This window comes from Colius striatus, chromosome 8 (genome assembly GCF_028858725.1).
Source record: "Colius striatus isolate bColStr4 chromosome 8, bColStr4.1.hap1, whole genome shotgun sequence".
Classification (NCBI taxonomy): Eukaryota; Metazoa; Chordata; class Aves; order Coliiformes; family Coliidae; genus Colius; species Colius striatus.
Genome location: NC_084766.1, coordinates 23,455,303 through 23,473,063, shown reverse-complemented (window position 1 = coordinate 23,473,063; position 17,761 = coordinate 23,455,303). Strand labels below are relative to the sequence as shown.

The 17,761-nt window shown below is 34.2% G+C and overlaps 1 protein-coding gene across 1 annotated transcript in view; it reads left to right on the top strand.

Annotated features, from left to right (window-relative positions):
• Positions 1 to 17,761, top strand: part of LOC104563462 (adhesion G protein-coupled receptor A3) — a 289,529-nt gene that overhangs the window by 147,027 nt on the left and 124,741 nt on the right. Inside the window, exons 8-11 of the mRNA XM_062001296.1 lie at positions 6,330 to 6,494; positions 9,882 to 10,080; positions 11,349 to 11,498; positions 14,455 to 14,616. Of these exons, the coding sequence (XP_061857280.1) occupies positions 6,330 to 6,494; positions 9,882 to 10,080; positions 11,349 to 11,498; positions 14,455 to 14,616 (676 nt within the window). The remainder of the gene's footprint in view (positions 1 to 6,329; positions 6,495 to 9,881; positions 10,081 to 11,348; positions 11,499 to 14,454; positions 14,617 to 17,761) is intronic.

Here is a 17,761-nt window from a genome sequence, read left to right as displayed (position 1 = left end):
ATGCTATTTTGGCTAGTGTACTGATTGTTATAGTGTTATTTTTGCTTAAGAACCTCTGATAGTGTACAGAACACAAGAGTTATGCTAATGAAATGAAGCTTCTTCTGGATATACCATTGCAGCATGCAGACTACTTAAGGGCAGATGAAAGGCATACACAGGTGTAGCACCATTTCCCCAGAAGGCTGCAGTCAAACAGTTTGGTGGTAGAACAAAATTAATAACAATAAATGCATTTGAGCATCCCTAAACATTTCATCAACTTACAAAGCAGCTTGATGATAAACAACTGATTAATTAAGTACTTCAAGTAAGCCCTGGCCCTGGTGTACTCACTTCAGATAGCTTTATAGCACTGTGCCATCACAGACTTGCCAACTTTCTGAAGGTTTCTCCAGCAAGATAAAGCTTTTAGTGCTGTTGATACCTTTTTTCTGCCTCCCCACTGTACATTCTCAGCTAGCTAGACTGGCATGTATTGACTGTAGGACAGTGGGAGTATGAAGATAAATGTAAACATCTTTACATCCACCGATGCAGCACAGTAGCTGGTAGTCTGTCTATCTGACAATCTCAATGAGAGAGAAAAGGATCATACAAGAAACAAAACCTTTTGTGATATGCTGTGAATCTGTTCAGATTTCTGACTCTTTCCAAAGCTGATTTGCTATAGTCACTCTAATATTAGTAGCATTTGTTTTCTCAATTTTAAGCAACAAATTGATGGCACACAAATGTAGGTTTCCACCTGTAGGAAAGAGATCTCACTATCAGGGAAACATAACAAATGAATAATATTTGCCTGTGACAATATATTTTAATATTTGAATTTTAATCAAAGTAATTTGAGCAATACAAAGAATGTAAACCAATGGTTTACTAACCGACATACAGGATTTTTTTCTCACTTTTTGGAAATAGGGTGTGTTTCTTCTGTCAAAAATTAGATCGTTTCCCTTGGAATCTCTGAAGTCAAATCCAGTTGTCATGTTCCTAGCATAGTGATGTGAACAAATTAGCTGATAGATGAATTACAGTAAAAGTATGTTATAGGACATTAAACTTCTTGGGTAGCTATGAATGGTATTAAATGGTTTTACTTTGGTTTTATATTCAATCAGAGGAAACAGAAAGTCATATATATTGAATTTCCTGTGTGTGACAAATTGATTATACCTAAAGATATTTTCTAGACATCTAGCATAAAATGAGCACCAACTTTAATCTTCCTTTTCTCTTGCTGCTGCCTAGACACAAGTTTTTTTCTAAATTTGTTTCTTTCATGGGTAAATAAGTAATTTTGTCAGAGAGATCATACTAGCAATTTAAGTTCAGTTAAAGTGCCTGGATTTACACATTCTCTCTTAATTTTCCATATTTTAACCATACATCTCCTGTGAAAGGCTGTATTCCAAGCAGCAGTGTACTCTCAAAACCAACATTCATTTTTAAAACTCTGTGTTAGTATTAATAATTTAAAGTGGTACGGGTTGGGTGCAGGTTATGCAGGCCTTATGCCTGAACTGTAGAAAGGTTTTCACTATTTATCTATCTGAAGAAGAATATGAGGAAACCTAAATGTTATCTGTTTGAGTAATTAATCTTTATTTTTCTCCAGAAGGGGCAGTTGGTTCTTCCCAAGTCTTACAAGAACTTAAGTCAAACTTTAAAACATTTCTTTCAAAAAGCCAATCAAAATATGATGTTAAAATCTCTTTATTCATTACTCTGTTTCCTGGCATGCAAATGACTGCTGGGGCATACAGTAAATGTCACTAAGGTATTACTTCAGGATGTGGTTGAGTAACTTTGCATAATGAGACCTACTTCTGATTGTCTAATTACTTATGCATAGCTGTAGCAATGCAAAACTATGCCTCAAATAGAAATCTATTGTCATAGATTACTTGATTATGTATGAGTATGGCTGCTGCCTGTATTATGGTTCCTCTCTTTATAATGACCAATGCCACAGGCTTCTGTTGAATATAACAACTTTTTCATGCAATTGCATGACCTGAACATTTCAATTAATTTTTCAATTTATTAGTCATCACATTTGAAAAAGGAATCCTACTATGCACGAAATTTCTCAGTACTAAAAAAGAAACATCTAATTTTTTCTTCCTTTCAATGTTTTTACTGAGAAGTTCACTCTAATTTCAAAAGAACACTTGAGAAAAGCTTGCTAGTCATCCATCTGTTCTCATCAGGAAGCAATTCTCATAGTCAGTTTGCCTTGACGCCGTCTCATGAACATCTGACTTTGTTTTGTGACTCAACAGGTCAAAAAGGCCCACAAAAGTACCAACTCTCACACTTTCTGAGGAGTGGGATTTGATTGTTAATATAGAGGGAGTAGGAACTCTTTCTGACTCATACTGTCTCCTTAGGAAAGCTGCATAGTAGAGTCAAGATTGTTTCATTTGTTGGCTGTTACTAGCTTCTGTGAGATAGGACAATCAAGAAAAATATACAGGCAAAGGTGCTATCTTCTCTTAATTCCTTGTGCTCTTGTCAAGATCCTACACCAGAAAGTCCTACCATGTTCTCAGATCACAGGAGAGTTCTTGCATTTTATCAAGACTTGTTACCATGGCCAAGAGAGATCAAGAATTCCTTTCTATTAAGACTAAGAGAAACAATAGCTCTTCCGGCCATGCTAATGTGCCGAGACTTAAAATATGTAACTGATGCACTAGAAAACTTTATGAAGAAGTTTAAAATTCTGTACAGGCTGACCATTTTCTTTTGGTCTGCCAGGACTGTGAAGTCACTAAGGATTATAAGTGGACAAAATGTGAAAGGATCAAGTTATTTGATCTTTTTGAGAATTAAAATATTTTTTTTATTTTCTTTTTTTTTTTCCTTTTTTTTTTTTTTATTCAATCCCCCAAATTCTCCAGGGGTATAAAATCAATTTATCATTTGTCATATCCAGATGGCAAGTAAATGAACAGATTCACCATTGGGCTTGCTATCCAAAATATTCCTAGACGAATATAAATGAATTCATCATTTACAGTGGCCAGATGGCAATTCAGAAGACAATTCCATGTTCTTGTCATTATACAAGTTCTTCTATATTGCATAAACCTATTCTGGCTTATTTTGGTTCACCATCTGAACAAAGGGCCATAGAAGATTAAAAGGGAGAAGATGACTATATAGTCATCATTCTAGAGAACTTGAACCAACATTCAAGTATTGCATTTCTATTGCAAACTGAGGTACCAGTAAATATCTGCCTGTGACACTGGTAAACTTCATCTAATTAATGGCAGGATATCTGTTTAGTGGCAGATATATTTGCAACAGAATGCATTTCAGCAATTAAAATAAATGGAGAGTGTACTCTTTACCTTCATATTTATTTATCTTCATATTGATTATCTGTAAAACTGATCATATGCTCAATTATTGTATTGACCTAAAATCAGCATAGTTCCCAGTTTTGTCAAGTTTTTATTGTTAACAGTGATTATAGCTATTTTATAGGAAATATATCAAAAGATCAGCATATCTATTATCCATTCTATTCACTGGGGAAGTTTCCAGGTCTTTGATGAGAGGTGAATATTTATGCTGTCTGTTTTTTCAGTGAAAAAGAGATTTTATGGATAATTGTTTATATAAGATGTTTTAATATATTCTTTCTCAGCTGCCTGTAAAGATTATCTGAGATTGTTGTGACATATGAAATAGAAGATTTAATTTAAAAATTGTTATCAACTGGCTAATTTCACTTGAGTATTTCAGCCTGAATGTAAAAAGATGTATTAAGAGGCTGCTGTTATTGGACTTTCTCACCTGAGACTTCTTAAGAGAACAATTGCTTCTTTTGACCTGAAAATGTTCAGCTACTCAGAGAATGGCTAGTAATGTTTTTTCTATATTTTCTGCAACCAAAGCATGTTAGAATTCATTGTAAAAATGAAATAGGGGGTTACAAGGTACATGGAGCTTGAAGCTGTGATGGATAGGAACAGTGAGAGATTTTAAAGTTACTGTTTAATGAAAAATTTGACTGGATGTCTGGGGAACGACACAAAGATTTTAAAGTAATTTAACTTAAATCAAAGACTATTTACCGTGGTTTGATTGTTTTCTGAGAACCAAGATAATGGTCCTGTAGTAAGTAGTTGAGAAAATCATCTTTCATCATATGCACGTTTGAAAGCGGAATTACATACACAGCTGTCTAATCACTTCCTAGGTTGATTGTCATCTGCTTTCATATGTATCCAAAGTAGTCTACATACAGGGAGATTAGATTTGATCCTTTGCTATATCCAAGCTAATAAAATATGCAAAGGTTTAAAACGAAAAAAGGATGTGAAGTTTAAAAGAAAAAAAAAATATAATAATTATTCTGTGTGTCTTTCAGAATGCCAGGCCTTAACTAAGGTGCCAAAGGAATAGAATATTTAAAGATTTTGTTTGAAATACAAAATTTATTTTCAAAACATTTAATCCCATTTTGTCACAAAATTTATTTACAAATGTGTAGTGGGTCTGGGATGGTAGTGATTTTCCACAGCAGCTCTTGCAGTGCTGTGCTTACTGTTGATATCAATATTATGACTACCGCTTGCACAACATCGGGGCTGTCCCTCCAGCATTCCTTCCCCCACCTTCACCAATAGCTGTGGGTGGGCACGATCTTGGGACGGACCACAGCCAGAACAGCTGACCCAGGCTGACCAAGGAGATATTCCATACCATATGACATCAGCTCAGTAATATAAACTGGGGGAAAGGAGCAGGAAGGAGAGGCAAGATTCATTTTGGCCTTCCAAAAGCAACCGCTACACGTACCGAAGCCCTGCTTCTCGGGAGGTGGCTGGACATCACTGTTGATGGAAAGTAGAGAGTAACAGCTTTATTTGGTTTTACTTTGCTTCCCGGACACGTGGCTTTGCTACTTCTTTATTAAACTGCTTTTATCTCAGTCCAAGAGACTCTCATCTTATTTTCTCCCCTTCACTGGCTTGCTGAAGAGGTGGGTGATAGAGCGGTGTGGTGGGCACCTGGCATCCAGCCAGGCTCAAACTACCACAAAATATAATGCAAAATTGGAAATTTGTTAAATCACTTTTAAATTCTGTACTTCTGTCTTATAATGTACCTTCTCCCTCTTGGACTGTACTCCATTTCTTCCCACATAATTTCTAATTGTCTAAACCACAAGGCATATTCAAAGATGAGCCATTTGTGTAAAGTAAAGTAAATATTTCAGATAATTATTACCTTTTCTACTCTACCAACTCCTTTCAAAAGCTGTACTGTCTTTAAAACTGAGTAAGATTTATTTCTAGCCCAATGGCAGATTTAAGATCTAATGTATTACCTTCTTAAAATGTAGTAGTTAGCATCATTGCATCTATGAGATCTGTAGTGTTACAGTAATTGGATAAAATTCTGTCCCCGATGAAGTCAAATGAAAAAGTAAACATTATTGAGTTCATTAGGGCCTGGGTTACATGCATTAGATGAAGGAAAGCTTCTTAATGGATTTAAAATATAGAGAGAAAAAATAACCAGAAGAGTTCCAGACAATTTTAAACATTTCTGAAGTTTCCTCCTTCTATAATTACACGCAGAATACTTAGCTTACGCAGCTAAATATTGGTGTGTTGCAATTATGCACAACGTTTGTTTTGTAAGAGAAGCTTAGCGGGTCTCTATATTCAACTTGCCAAACACTCATTTTAAAGAGTTATTACAACCTTAATTTATTGATATCAATAACTGTTTCATACTAGGTGAGAGATAGTATGAAAGAAGTTTGTGAGTAGTAAAGTGCAGAAAGAGATATCAGCATTCGCCTCATCTCATTTTGCATTCATCATGAAAATTATCTACAGCTTCCAAAGTCAATGGCTATTCTAAAAAGCTTTTCCCATGCTGCCACAGGAGATGCAGATTCAGCTGTTGAAATGCCATAGGAACTTCAGTCGCAGCTGAAGAGAAGTTTTCTCTGTCTGTTGGTTGCTTTGTCAACTTCAAGTGCATTTCTGACTTTCAGGTGCTTGGTTATGCAACAAAACCAAGAAAATGGGTACTGATACTTAACTGATGTTCTTTTGTGATGATTTGTGATCTGTGTTATAGGCTGTTACAATCTAAGTGGTCAATCCAAATTGGTGCTGCTGAAATTGTCATAGCAATTACTCACATATTGCCTGTCCCTATAGCAACATAGAGTAAAGCCTGTTCTTTGTTTTTTGTTTCATCAAAAATTTCTGAAGATAAGTGAGTGTCAAAAAGCAATGCCTCAATCTATATATCATTAAGTACCTACAATAATTAATTTTTTATTTTTATAGTGAACTTATCCTATCCAGTATTGATATTGATGCGACTGGAGACTGGGAGTGTCTAGTCAACAATTCCTATGGAAATAGCACTAAACAAGTAGAAATTGTGGTACTTGAAACAGCTGCACCCTACTGCCCTGCAGAAAGAGTTATTAACAACAAAGGAGATTTCAGGTATAATTTTCTTGTTTTGGAGTGTTTAATCTATTAATATAGCTACAGACTATATCCATGCTTATATGATACTTCAGTATCAGTTACAAAGATGTAATTTACTTTGTCATTTTTATGCAATCTAGTAGGAAAGAGGAGCGCTGTGTGATTTTTATGGGAAATGGCAGCTGGTGCTTCAAGAGCAGCAGTGGTTTGTGAAAGTCAGAGAATCTTTCTTCTAAATCCTCAGTGTGAGATTATGGAAAGTTTCAAAAAATGTAGGCTCTTTACAGCTAAATGAGAGAGAGTTCGAAATTGTCATTGATCTTTTCTAAGTTACAGAGTATAATAATACTGCATTAAAACATTAGAAGATTAAGTCTTCAGTATTTTTCTAATCTGTTCCAATTCTGATGGTTTTGTTCAGCTGAGATTGGAGGTAACAAATGACATGAAACTGTTGGGAAAATATTTTGTTGAAGAAAATGAAAATAGCAAGTAAAATTATTTAGTAAAGCAAATTGATCATTTCAGGTGAACTTAAAGATGCACACAGTTTCAATACATCACTTGATTAGAAAACACATCTGTCCAGCTATCAGAATCTTGGAGTCTGAACAATTTCACTGACTAAATGTGACTTTAATCTCATGTTTACTTTTATCTACATATCATGGGTTTTTTTGTTAAAAAATTACAATCCTCATAAACTGATTGAAAACATTGAGGATACCGTAGAATTTAGTTTTTTTTTCAGTTAGTTCTAAAATACCCCAATCATATGCATAAAAACCTTAAACAAAATATAATTACCTGCTTGACAATATTACTGATGTATGATGGCATTCCCATTGAGAAATCAAGAAGATAATTTGTTACCAAGTGAATTATAATAAGAATCCAGATTGAAAAGTTAATGAAAGAAAAAGTAAAGAGAGGAAGCTTCTCTTAAACACCAGGAACTTTCTGCATATACTTTGAGCACTGGAACAGGCTGCCCAGGGAGAATGTGGAGTCTCCTTCTTTGGAGGTCTTCAAGACCTGCCTGGACATGTTCCTGTTTGATCTGGTCAGGGTGGACCTGCTTTGGCAGGGGGATTGGACTGGATGATCTCTAAAGATCCCTTCCAACCCCTACCATGCTATGATTCTACGATTCTATGAAAGCCTGTCTTCATTTTAAGTTACCTTTAAAACTTTTTTAGAGGCTTTTTATTACTATTTCTTATGTTTGAATAAAAATAATGAAACTCATTAGACAGGAGTGAAGAAACTGATTTACATAATCTATTTTCTCTTTACTACGAAGCTATTATATGTATTAACCTCAGCTCCAGTAAGTATACCATATTTGCAGAACAATCCATATATATGATTTAAAATCCATTAGAGATCTTGGACAATCTCAGCTGTAGAAATTTTTTTGTCATCACAAAAATTGCCATTGTGTTTTCTCATAGTGGACATGCTTACATGTATTTTAATTAGATCTTTTAAAAGATAAGTATACTTCCTACTAGATAACACATACTGAATATTTTAGATGACAATTTTATGAAGTTCCTGTTCTTGTCATAAAATTACATTCTTTTCTTCATAAATAAAATTATATAAATTCTACAAACTGCACAAACTAAACCCAAGCCCTGTTTGTCATTTTATATAAATCAAAAGAACAGGAGTGCACATCTCTCCCTATTGTTCTTTCTAGAATACCGTGTAAATGCATATCAAAATGATATTGAGTCCATAGATTCTTTTGGTATTTGAGGGAACAAATTTAAAATTATAGAGAATTAATCAGGCTCAAACTCAGCATTAGCACTTGAAATTGTTTCAAAGGTTTATTCTCAGAGATGAAGCTATCTTAAAAAGTCTTTAAAATTTTGATAACATAGCAAGTATGTAAGCAGAAATAATTGAACCACAAAAACAGAGATGGAAAGAAAGGAAAAATGCATCAACTGTTAGGGAAGCGTGGTTCATTCAGTTGACTAGCCTAGGCAGTATTTATAATTGTGTAATTCCAAAAAGAATTAGGCATTGTAAGTCAGAATGAACTGGCCTTATGTACTAAGAGTTTTTCTCCATAATGGCCATATTTTTCTCATTTTTCATTTTCTAGCTGTCTGTAAAATCATTCTGAAATGCAAAGGGTGATGTTGTTCTGCCTTATCATTTATATTCATAAAGGCTAGACCTGTGCTAATACTACTTGCAGAATTATTTCTTTTGTTTTACTTTTGAGGTGAGTTGCTATTTAGTGTAGCCCGGTTGCATTATTGCAAATATTTTACTAAAATAAATATTTCATCCAAGAGACAAAATGAGAATATACTACTGTACATCTTTTGATTATTTTTTGTGAAACTTTTTTCATTATTCATTTTACTTCATCTCTTTTTACATTGCAAAATTAATTATTCCAGTGACAGTTAGCTATGAGAAATATTTTTCTTCTTACCTTTTATTAGTTTGAAATGAGGAAAACTTACATAGCCCAAAATCTGTGAATGTGTTACTTAACAATGTCCAAATGTATAACTAAGAGGGGTTAATGTGTATGTTTGAGCAAAGGTTAATTGCCAAGGTGTGGTTTCACTGGCAGAAAGAATATTTCTATGATTGATTGGGTTCAGCCATTACATCAGTGCAATTAAAGAACCATATGCTTTCCAGACGTGGTAACTTGCTGCTGATATGCTTCTGGTTTTCTTTGATTTCTCCCAATTACGTGATGTTGCTGTGTCCACACCAGCCTGGAAATGACAACAGGTTTTTAACCACAAAGAAATAGATTCCAGTTGTGGTGTTCTAGAGAATGCAGCAGATAAAAGAATATTGTATAATAGACCCATGAAGAATTCGAGCTAGTTTGTTTTCAAAGACTGTTTAGGAATCACACTACATAAATCATATATACCTAAATAGTTTATTTTTGAGGGCTAAGTTCTCACACATTCAGTGATTTTTTGCTTTTCTGGGATTTGTGGCAGAGAGAACTTGTAGCATTGGGTGAAAATGCAAAACAGAGATTGATAACTACATTTTAAGCATTTACCTTTAACAGCATTTAGTGATAGAATTTCAGGTGTTGTTTTTTTTTATTTGTGGACTTACTGGTCTATTTGTGCAGTCTACAAAGATGAATATTGAAATATGAATATGGAAAATAACATCCATAGTTTTTTCCTCAACACCAAACACGTTACTGGAATTAATGCAGAATTAATATGTGACCACCCAGACCTGTACAATTTTTGTGTTTTCCAAGGAAACAAAGTAATTTATTATAAAACATCATGTTTCATGATGTTCATATATCCTGTATATTGTTGCTATGTGGTAAGTTTCCTTTAAATAAATAAAAAAGTCACATTATAATATTTATTATTGTGCTTTTCATAGATGGCCTAAAACTTTGGCTGGGATAACTGCTTACCACCCCTGTCTCCAGTATTCATTTAACTCCATTGCCTTTCACAATGGCGCAGAAGAGTCTAAGGCGTGGCGTAAATGTAATAGAACTGGACGTTGGGATGAAGAAAATTATTCGGAATGTCCTTATTCACAAGAAATAACTCAAGTTCTTCATGCTTTTAGTCAGGTAACATTATGAAATTCAGAGCTTCCCTTCTCTAATACTGATTTTATTGAACACCTTGCAAGAAATGTATTCAGCCACAAGTTTGGGATAGCTGGCCTTTTAACAAAATATTTTACTTGAAAAAAAATGTTTTTGTTTGGTAATTGAAGTTGTAGTAGGAATAAGAGCACAACATTTATTGCCGTTATTTGATTTCTTTTCTCTGGATGTCTGCAGTCCACATGACCTTTAGTAATATTGGAAAGGTCATCAGTGCTTCATTTCTTTTCTTCTTTGTCTTCTCCTCATGCATTTCTACCAGAAAGATGTCAATTCCTCTTGAAGTCCTGTGTCAGAGTTTTGGTAGCTGAAGAGCCTTTCTGCATGGCCATTGTCCATAGTATATTCAAAAGTGCTGCACAAATAAAGCCTACTTTAGATGCCTTTTTGACGATTCAAAAAAACTCCAATACTTAAATGGTTTCATATGGATAAGTAAAATAAATTTAAAAGTAAATAGAAATTGGTAAGGGGGAAAAAAAAGACCATAACATGAATAGTATGAAGGATAGCACAGACCTGTAACAGCCATACTTTTACAGCTTTCAGTTTCTTTGATCAATTCTTCCCCATCAATATTGCTAGTCCATACTACAGGAAGTTTGTTTTCAGATATGTTCATACTGTAAATGAGAGCCAGTGCAGTTAGAGGATAATAGAATAGTTAAGAAGAATGCAATCCATTCTCCTATAAGCAATGAGGTTAGGCCAGGTTTCTAGGCGTTTAACCACTTGGGTCTTTGAGGATGTAGGCTACACTACCTCCAAAGATAACCTGTTGAAATGCCTGACTATCCTTATGGCAAAAAATATTTTCTTCATAACCAATCTGAACTTTCTTCTTTCAACTTACAACTATTGTTCTCCCACCATACACCAATTTATACGGGAACTCTCACTAATACTGTTGTGGTATCTAAGGCAAGGTAAGATTGGTAGCTTGGAATAATATTTTATAAGGTCATTTAGTTACAGTCTAGAAAATGTTGACAAAAGTCTTCAAAATTTTTTTTGCCTATTGTGGTGGTGTCTTCAGATAACAGCAATAAAATAAGACCTAATGCTGAAGGTACATTAATATGCCCCTGAAATTTATGTCTGTGGTACTACTAATGCATATAAATCCATGTGAAATTATAGGAAGCATTATACAAATGCCTGTGATCAGTTTTTAAAAGAGAATGAAGCTAACTGATTTATTACACTTAACCATTCTGATATATTTTCAGATGCACATCAATTTGACAACCGTGCTTGAATTTTCCCGCCAGCTGACAGCCTACACAAGAGGTGCTTCCCACTTTGCAGATAAAATGGATATAATATATTTGGCTTATATAATGGAAAAGTTAATTGTCTTCGTGGATGAAGTTGAAGATGTAAGATATCTTCTCTATGCTGAAAAATAAATTATCACTTACAAGTGAAGTCATCACATATGGCACCGTTTTTAATGTATGCAGACACAATGACGAGTAGCTTCTAAAATTGATTGCTGGTATTCTGATTGCAAATGTTTTGCATATGCTGTGATATGTTTATGCTAGAAAGGACAACTAAGCCATCTCACCTGATTGACAAAGGCATTGCAGCTTAGGAATAAAAATTGTTTTTCACTAAGCCACTTTAATTTTCTTTTTTGTTTTAACTTCTACCATGTCTAATATACTAGAATGAACTCAAGGTGCCTCACCATGTGGACACTAGAGTAACACTTGCTTCTTTTGTTTTCTCCATTTCAACAGGAGGTTTTAACCTAGTTTTGTATCACTTCAGAGGATAATGTGTCTTTAAATACAACTTCTTACAGAAACTTTAGTGTAATGTACGACATGTTTTACAGGGAAATCAAATCAGAAAGTTACGCAAACCCCATGGGAAAAAATAGTTTTTTATAGAGAAGGTCAATGTTCATTATAGTTGTTACTGTTAATTTTCAGGGTAACTGCTTGCATAAAGATTTCATAACCTGTAATTTTTGTACACATGATAGCTATAGTTAAAACATTTGCTTTCTTTTGGTTTGGCAGTGTTCATTCCATTCTGGCTCTGGGGATTGTAACAGTTAACATTTTAGTGCCAATTTGAGAAAGCTCAAACTTCAATTTCATCATTATATGTCAGAGACCTAAAGTGTATTGTTAAGTGCTCTTCAAGAATCATGTTTCAAAGCTATGACTGTATTTCACCTCAAAATCCTGATAAGATCTTACTGCTTTCTGACAAAACAAAATATTCTCTTCCAAAGAAACAGCTGGATTTACCATAAAGCCTCTTTATTTTTCTAGCAGTTGATACATTATGCATTAAAACAGCACTGTCTCTAATTTTTTAATTGATTTCTTCCATCTTTCAAATAGTTTTCAGTTGCTGGTTTTTGGTAACGAAATATCTCCATCTCCACCACACTTCTTGACATCTCTTACTTTGCAGTTGCTTATTGTTTCCATAATTTATAACATTTCTCCAATTTTGTCTCTTTCCTTCTTCTCTTTTGAAGTTTTCATTTTTTCCTCACTGTCATGTTGACTAAGTAGGTTGTTCATTTACTGAACTCTTCACTAACACCTGCTTCTTTCCATTCACTCATAAGATACAGAAACATGTATACCATTAAAGTATCAGTAGTTTCGTACATGAGGCCTCACACAGTTATAAATAGGATGTAATACAAGGCAACATATGAACAAAGGTATGTTAGTTTGGAATTGACTAGTAGCTGAAACAACAGTTATGTAAAACCTTTAGAAATGAATGAAAATACATGCACAGATGGGTTTTTGTTATTTATCAAAATATTTTAAAAATAATTTTAGCTACATTATTACAGTTTCTGTGCATCCTGTCAGCACAGGATTATTTATTTTTATAAGTTAATTGTATTTTGCCCCATTTGGTGGTTCACCTTTCAACAAGATAGCTTCAACAGCTGCACTGAGGACATATTTGCAATATATGACAACTTTTTGTCAGAAATATGTACATATATGACTCCAATTTTTGTATTTTTAATGCCATGACTTTACTCTTCATTAATGTACTTAATGATAATATAAATTACTTCCTTTTCATACTTCTGTCCTTTTGTATATTTATAGACTATTGTTCTGTCCTCAGTAAGTTACTGCTTAACTGATTGGTGTATGCTTTAATGGTTTGTCATAAATCACTCTAGTCTCTTAGTGTGTTTTATTATTATTCATTGTATCAATAATTCTGTCACATTGTCAAAAGTCATCTAGAGTTATCTAGTAATTATGTTCTCAAAAATAGATTAAATATTTCAGGAACAGTCACATAGTCTTGTTATTGCTCTGTCCCTTGCAATGCATATTAAATTAATGTATTTTTTATTGAAAATGCAGAACTAATTTAATATCTTCAGTCATTCTTTAAACCTTCTTCACTATTGCTGATATTTTTTCCTTCCTAACGCATTATCTTTGTATTTGCCTTATTTTGCTGTTTCTATTAGTTTGACTTTTTGAACTTTTCCTTAGCTATATTTCTCTGTATTTTTTTTTTCTCCTCTATATACCTACATATTCAGGTTTCTTTGTGACAATCTTGTATATCTTTGGTGTAGAAAAAAAAATGGTAACGTTGTAATGCTAATTTTGAAATATCACTCAAATGAAGCTACAGGATTTTAACAAGTAAATATTTTCATTTCAATTTAAAATACAAATAAAAAGTATTCACAGATATTTTTATTCTTTCTAAATGTAATATCCTAATAAAAATATTAAACACAGAGCTATGCTTGCCAAAATCTGCAGAATGTCTCATGGCAAAACAATGATTTATTGCTTTGGGTTAGCCACAAGAATGAATCAAAGCATAACAAATTATAAGCCCCTACTTTCTGTATAGGCAATGAGATGATACAGGTTTGTATCAGCATCTGAGTCATATCGCTAATTTACCTCCACTATGTCTATAACAAATATTTATTTCAAATACATTTCCCTCTTTTTATTTTTTTTTTTTCCCAAAGATCCTTTATTAAACATAAAGCAGTTCTTTAGAGAGGCACAATCAATTTTAATTAGTTTAAGAAAGAGAGCGATAATTCTGGGATTTTATTTATCACCCAATGAGAGACTCCTTTTTTGTGATATATCTAGAAGATAAGCTTTAAAACTGTGCATTAAAATGTTTTCTCATTTTTTGGTCTATATTTTTAACATTTTCATAATAGAATCAATTCTATCTTAGAATGATAGTTATGAAGACAAATAAGGTGCCTGTTTTCACTTGTACCCTTGTGTACTCTTTTCTTAACTTTTGTAAGTTTCGTAGACAATACCATTTTGGGGGGATTTTCTCTTCCAGATTGGGGATGCTCTTATTGAAATTGCCAGCAATATCATGTTGGTTGATGACCATGTGTTGTGGATGGCTCAAAAGGAAGACAAAGCCTGCACCAGGATTGTACGATGTGTGGAACACATTGCAAGTCAAATACTCACCAGCAATATTCAAGTTATATCAAAGGTATTGTGGTAGTTTAGCATACACAACATAGCTGTGATTATTTTTTTTCCTCTTCTGGATTCTATTTGGAAGACCAAAATATTTTTCTAGTATCACTGATAGCATTAAAAAAGTGTTCTTACTTTGATTTATTGTATTTGTTCTTACAGTAGACTGTTCACAACAGTATCTCTCAAGTGTTCTCACTATTTACTCAGATTCTGTTGTTCTTACTGCTATAGTATGTGGGTCTGTTTTGAAAGGTCCACGTTGAATGAGTGACATTTTTAATAAGAGAAAAGACAACATGCTCCCCTGTTGCTTGAAGGTTTTAATATGCCTTTCAGAGAGGATTCTAGATAATACTTGCTTAAACCATTTGAAAAATAAATTATCAAGAAAAAGTTTATCTTATAATAAATGTTAAAAATTTTAAGTTCATTTTGGCTTTTTAGAAACAAACTGTAGCAGTATGAAATACTTGTTTTAATTCCTTGGCCTCCATCTACATGGATTTGTCATGTAGATACTGAGGGGTTTTCATTTGGACACTAAGAGAGTGTCTTTTTGCCAGTTTCAACATCGAAATAGCAGAAATATGTCCAAATCAGAAGCTTGAAACTTAGCATTTAAGAATTTTAGATAAACATTTTAAAGCCTTATCATTCCTTGACTCAGTTTGCTTGCTTGCTCGGTTTTAAACAACTATTATTTTCTTGATCGTGCACTACGTTTACATGAACATACTACTTAAAAGTGAGTTCAGTGTTAGGATTTATAGGCTGAGCTGAATTATAGGCTGAGCCAAATAACATAATAGCCTTTGTCCCTTCACAATACATTTTGAGAAAGGCAGTCTTTCAAACAAAGACAAAAATATATTGGTCTGTTTGCTAAAGGAAGATTTTTATTTAATTTCAATTTACATGAAAGAATCACATTTGCTAAAAGTATTTATCTATTTCTGTTAAACGCAGTGTCTTTTAGAAGAATTTTGCAATGTGACATCTAGGAGGGCTCTGTTGCTTTATACTTAATTTTCTTTTAAATGTCAAACGTCAAAGGTTTGGCTTTTTTTTTTTTCCTTGTCAGTGCTTCAGGAAGCTGTTGACATTACTGTAAACAGTAATTCTGTATACTCAAATGTAGATCTGTGTTACTAACCTTTTTGCCATGCTTTATCTTTTTGCTTATAATTTTCTGTAGGAGAATTAGTTTACTGTTAAATGCAATTTGTAAATAAACAAAGCTGTGGAGTTTTTCTGGTGTCATCTCATGCAATACCAAACACTTCTGTTCCTTTGGGAGGCCAGCCAGCAAATTGTCTCGCAGAAATTGCATCTGCTTGCTTTATTTTAAACAGCAGCAAATAAAAACCCCAAAGCTTAGGTAGCCACAAGATTGTAATACAAAACCTGAAAAAAAGGAACCTCTATAAACTATGTCAGTAGTATAACATATGTATTCCCTGTACATTACAAAGCATCTTGGGAGCTGTGACTGTTAATCCTACATAATTTATGGAAAACAAAAATGTTTTTCCAGTTACATTAGGTTGTGAAATGAATCATTTCAAGGTCAAAAAACCACCAGGATGAATACCTTTGTCTAGGTCTTCCTATGTCTCCCTTGCTGCAAAATAGCACACAAAACACACTGCAGGAAGAACAGCCAGTAGCAACTTTCAAATGCTAGATAATTTCATGCATATATATAAAATATTATTTATATTATTTATTTTTCTAAAACTCCATTTAAAAATAATGAAATAGTAAAACAAAGAAAATGTTTTTCTACTGTATGGCATTTAAAAATCTTAGGGAAGTCTTACAGATAAAATGTTCTTGTCAGGATGCAAGAAGGGCCAATGCCTTCCCAGCCAGGGCCTGCCCACAGATGGGGAGCAGTGCAAGACAGAGACAGGCTGGGGGCAGCCCCAGCCCAGGGGCACCAGTCCTCAGTGGTGGTGATCAGGCAGGATGGGGAACACTGGGCTGCAGGTCAAGGATGAGAAGGCTGGCCCTGGGTCAGTGATGCACCTGGGACAACAAGGCTGGTGGCCAGGCTGTGACACAGCCACCGTGGAGTTCAAGTGAGGCTTTGGATGAGGCTCAGCTTGACATTGATCCAGGGGAAAGGGAATGGGAGCCCCCTCAGAGGCCCTGGGTGCAGCTGGAGATGCAAGGGGTGGGGGCTGGGCAACTAAGAGCTCCCAGGGTGAATCTATATGCCTCAGCACCCCCAAGTTGAATTTCCCTTCAGTATTTTTTCTGAGGTGCTTATTTGCTACTGCTTTTATTTTATTTCTGCATATATATGTCTGTTGTGCAGTTGCAAATGAATGATTTCCTGCTGATGATAAAACTTATTTCAATGACCTCGTCTCAGGCATGTACAATAGTTTTAAAACCCACCCCTGAGGACTTTACATTTTATTCACCAGCTGATGAGGCTGTCAAAATATTTTAGGCTAATTGAAATGTGGCTTTTTGTTTGTGCTCTGAGTCATTGCAATCTCCAGTGCTTCTCTCAGCTTACCCAGGTAACAATCCCCTTTGGCCCTCCTGCTGTGGGCTGCCTTTATCTGAGGTTTGGGAAATGGCCTCCAAATTATCACTTTCTATATCTGCACTGCTTAACGACAAGATCAGCTAGTGACTTTTCATAACATGTACCCGACTGTAACTTGTTTCCATGGATAATTTTGCTCTGACTGTATCTGTATCTATTTTGTAGCTCATTTTACAATCCTACATAAGGAACAATGGTTTACCTTGCATTTTAGCCATTTTTGTATGCTGAGAATGGCATGTTCACACTGTTTGAACATTGTCAAGTCTTTATAGGTATGTTTTAGGATTGGAAAACCCCAAGTGTTTATAGAATTTAGTATTCAAATTTTTTTAAATGGAGCTCATTGTTATGAAATCAGTCGTCATTACAACATTATCTAGCAAAAACCTTATTCACCATCACCTCACAAATATGAAATAAGGAACCAGTATCATGCCCACTCTACAGCAGGAAACAGGAAGCTACGAATAATTAAATGAGTTTTCCCAAGATTATAGGAAACCTGTTAACCATTCAGGATTTTTAACCGAGTCATATAACTTGATTCCTTTGATACGGGTATCAGTATTCTGTAAGCAGTAAATTTTTAAAC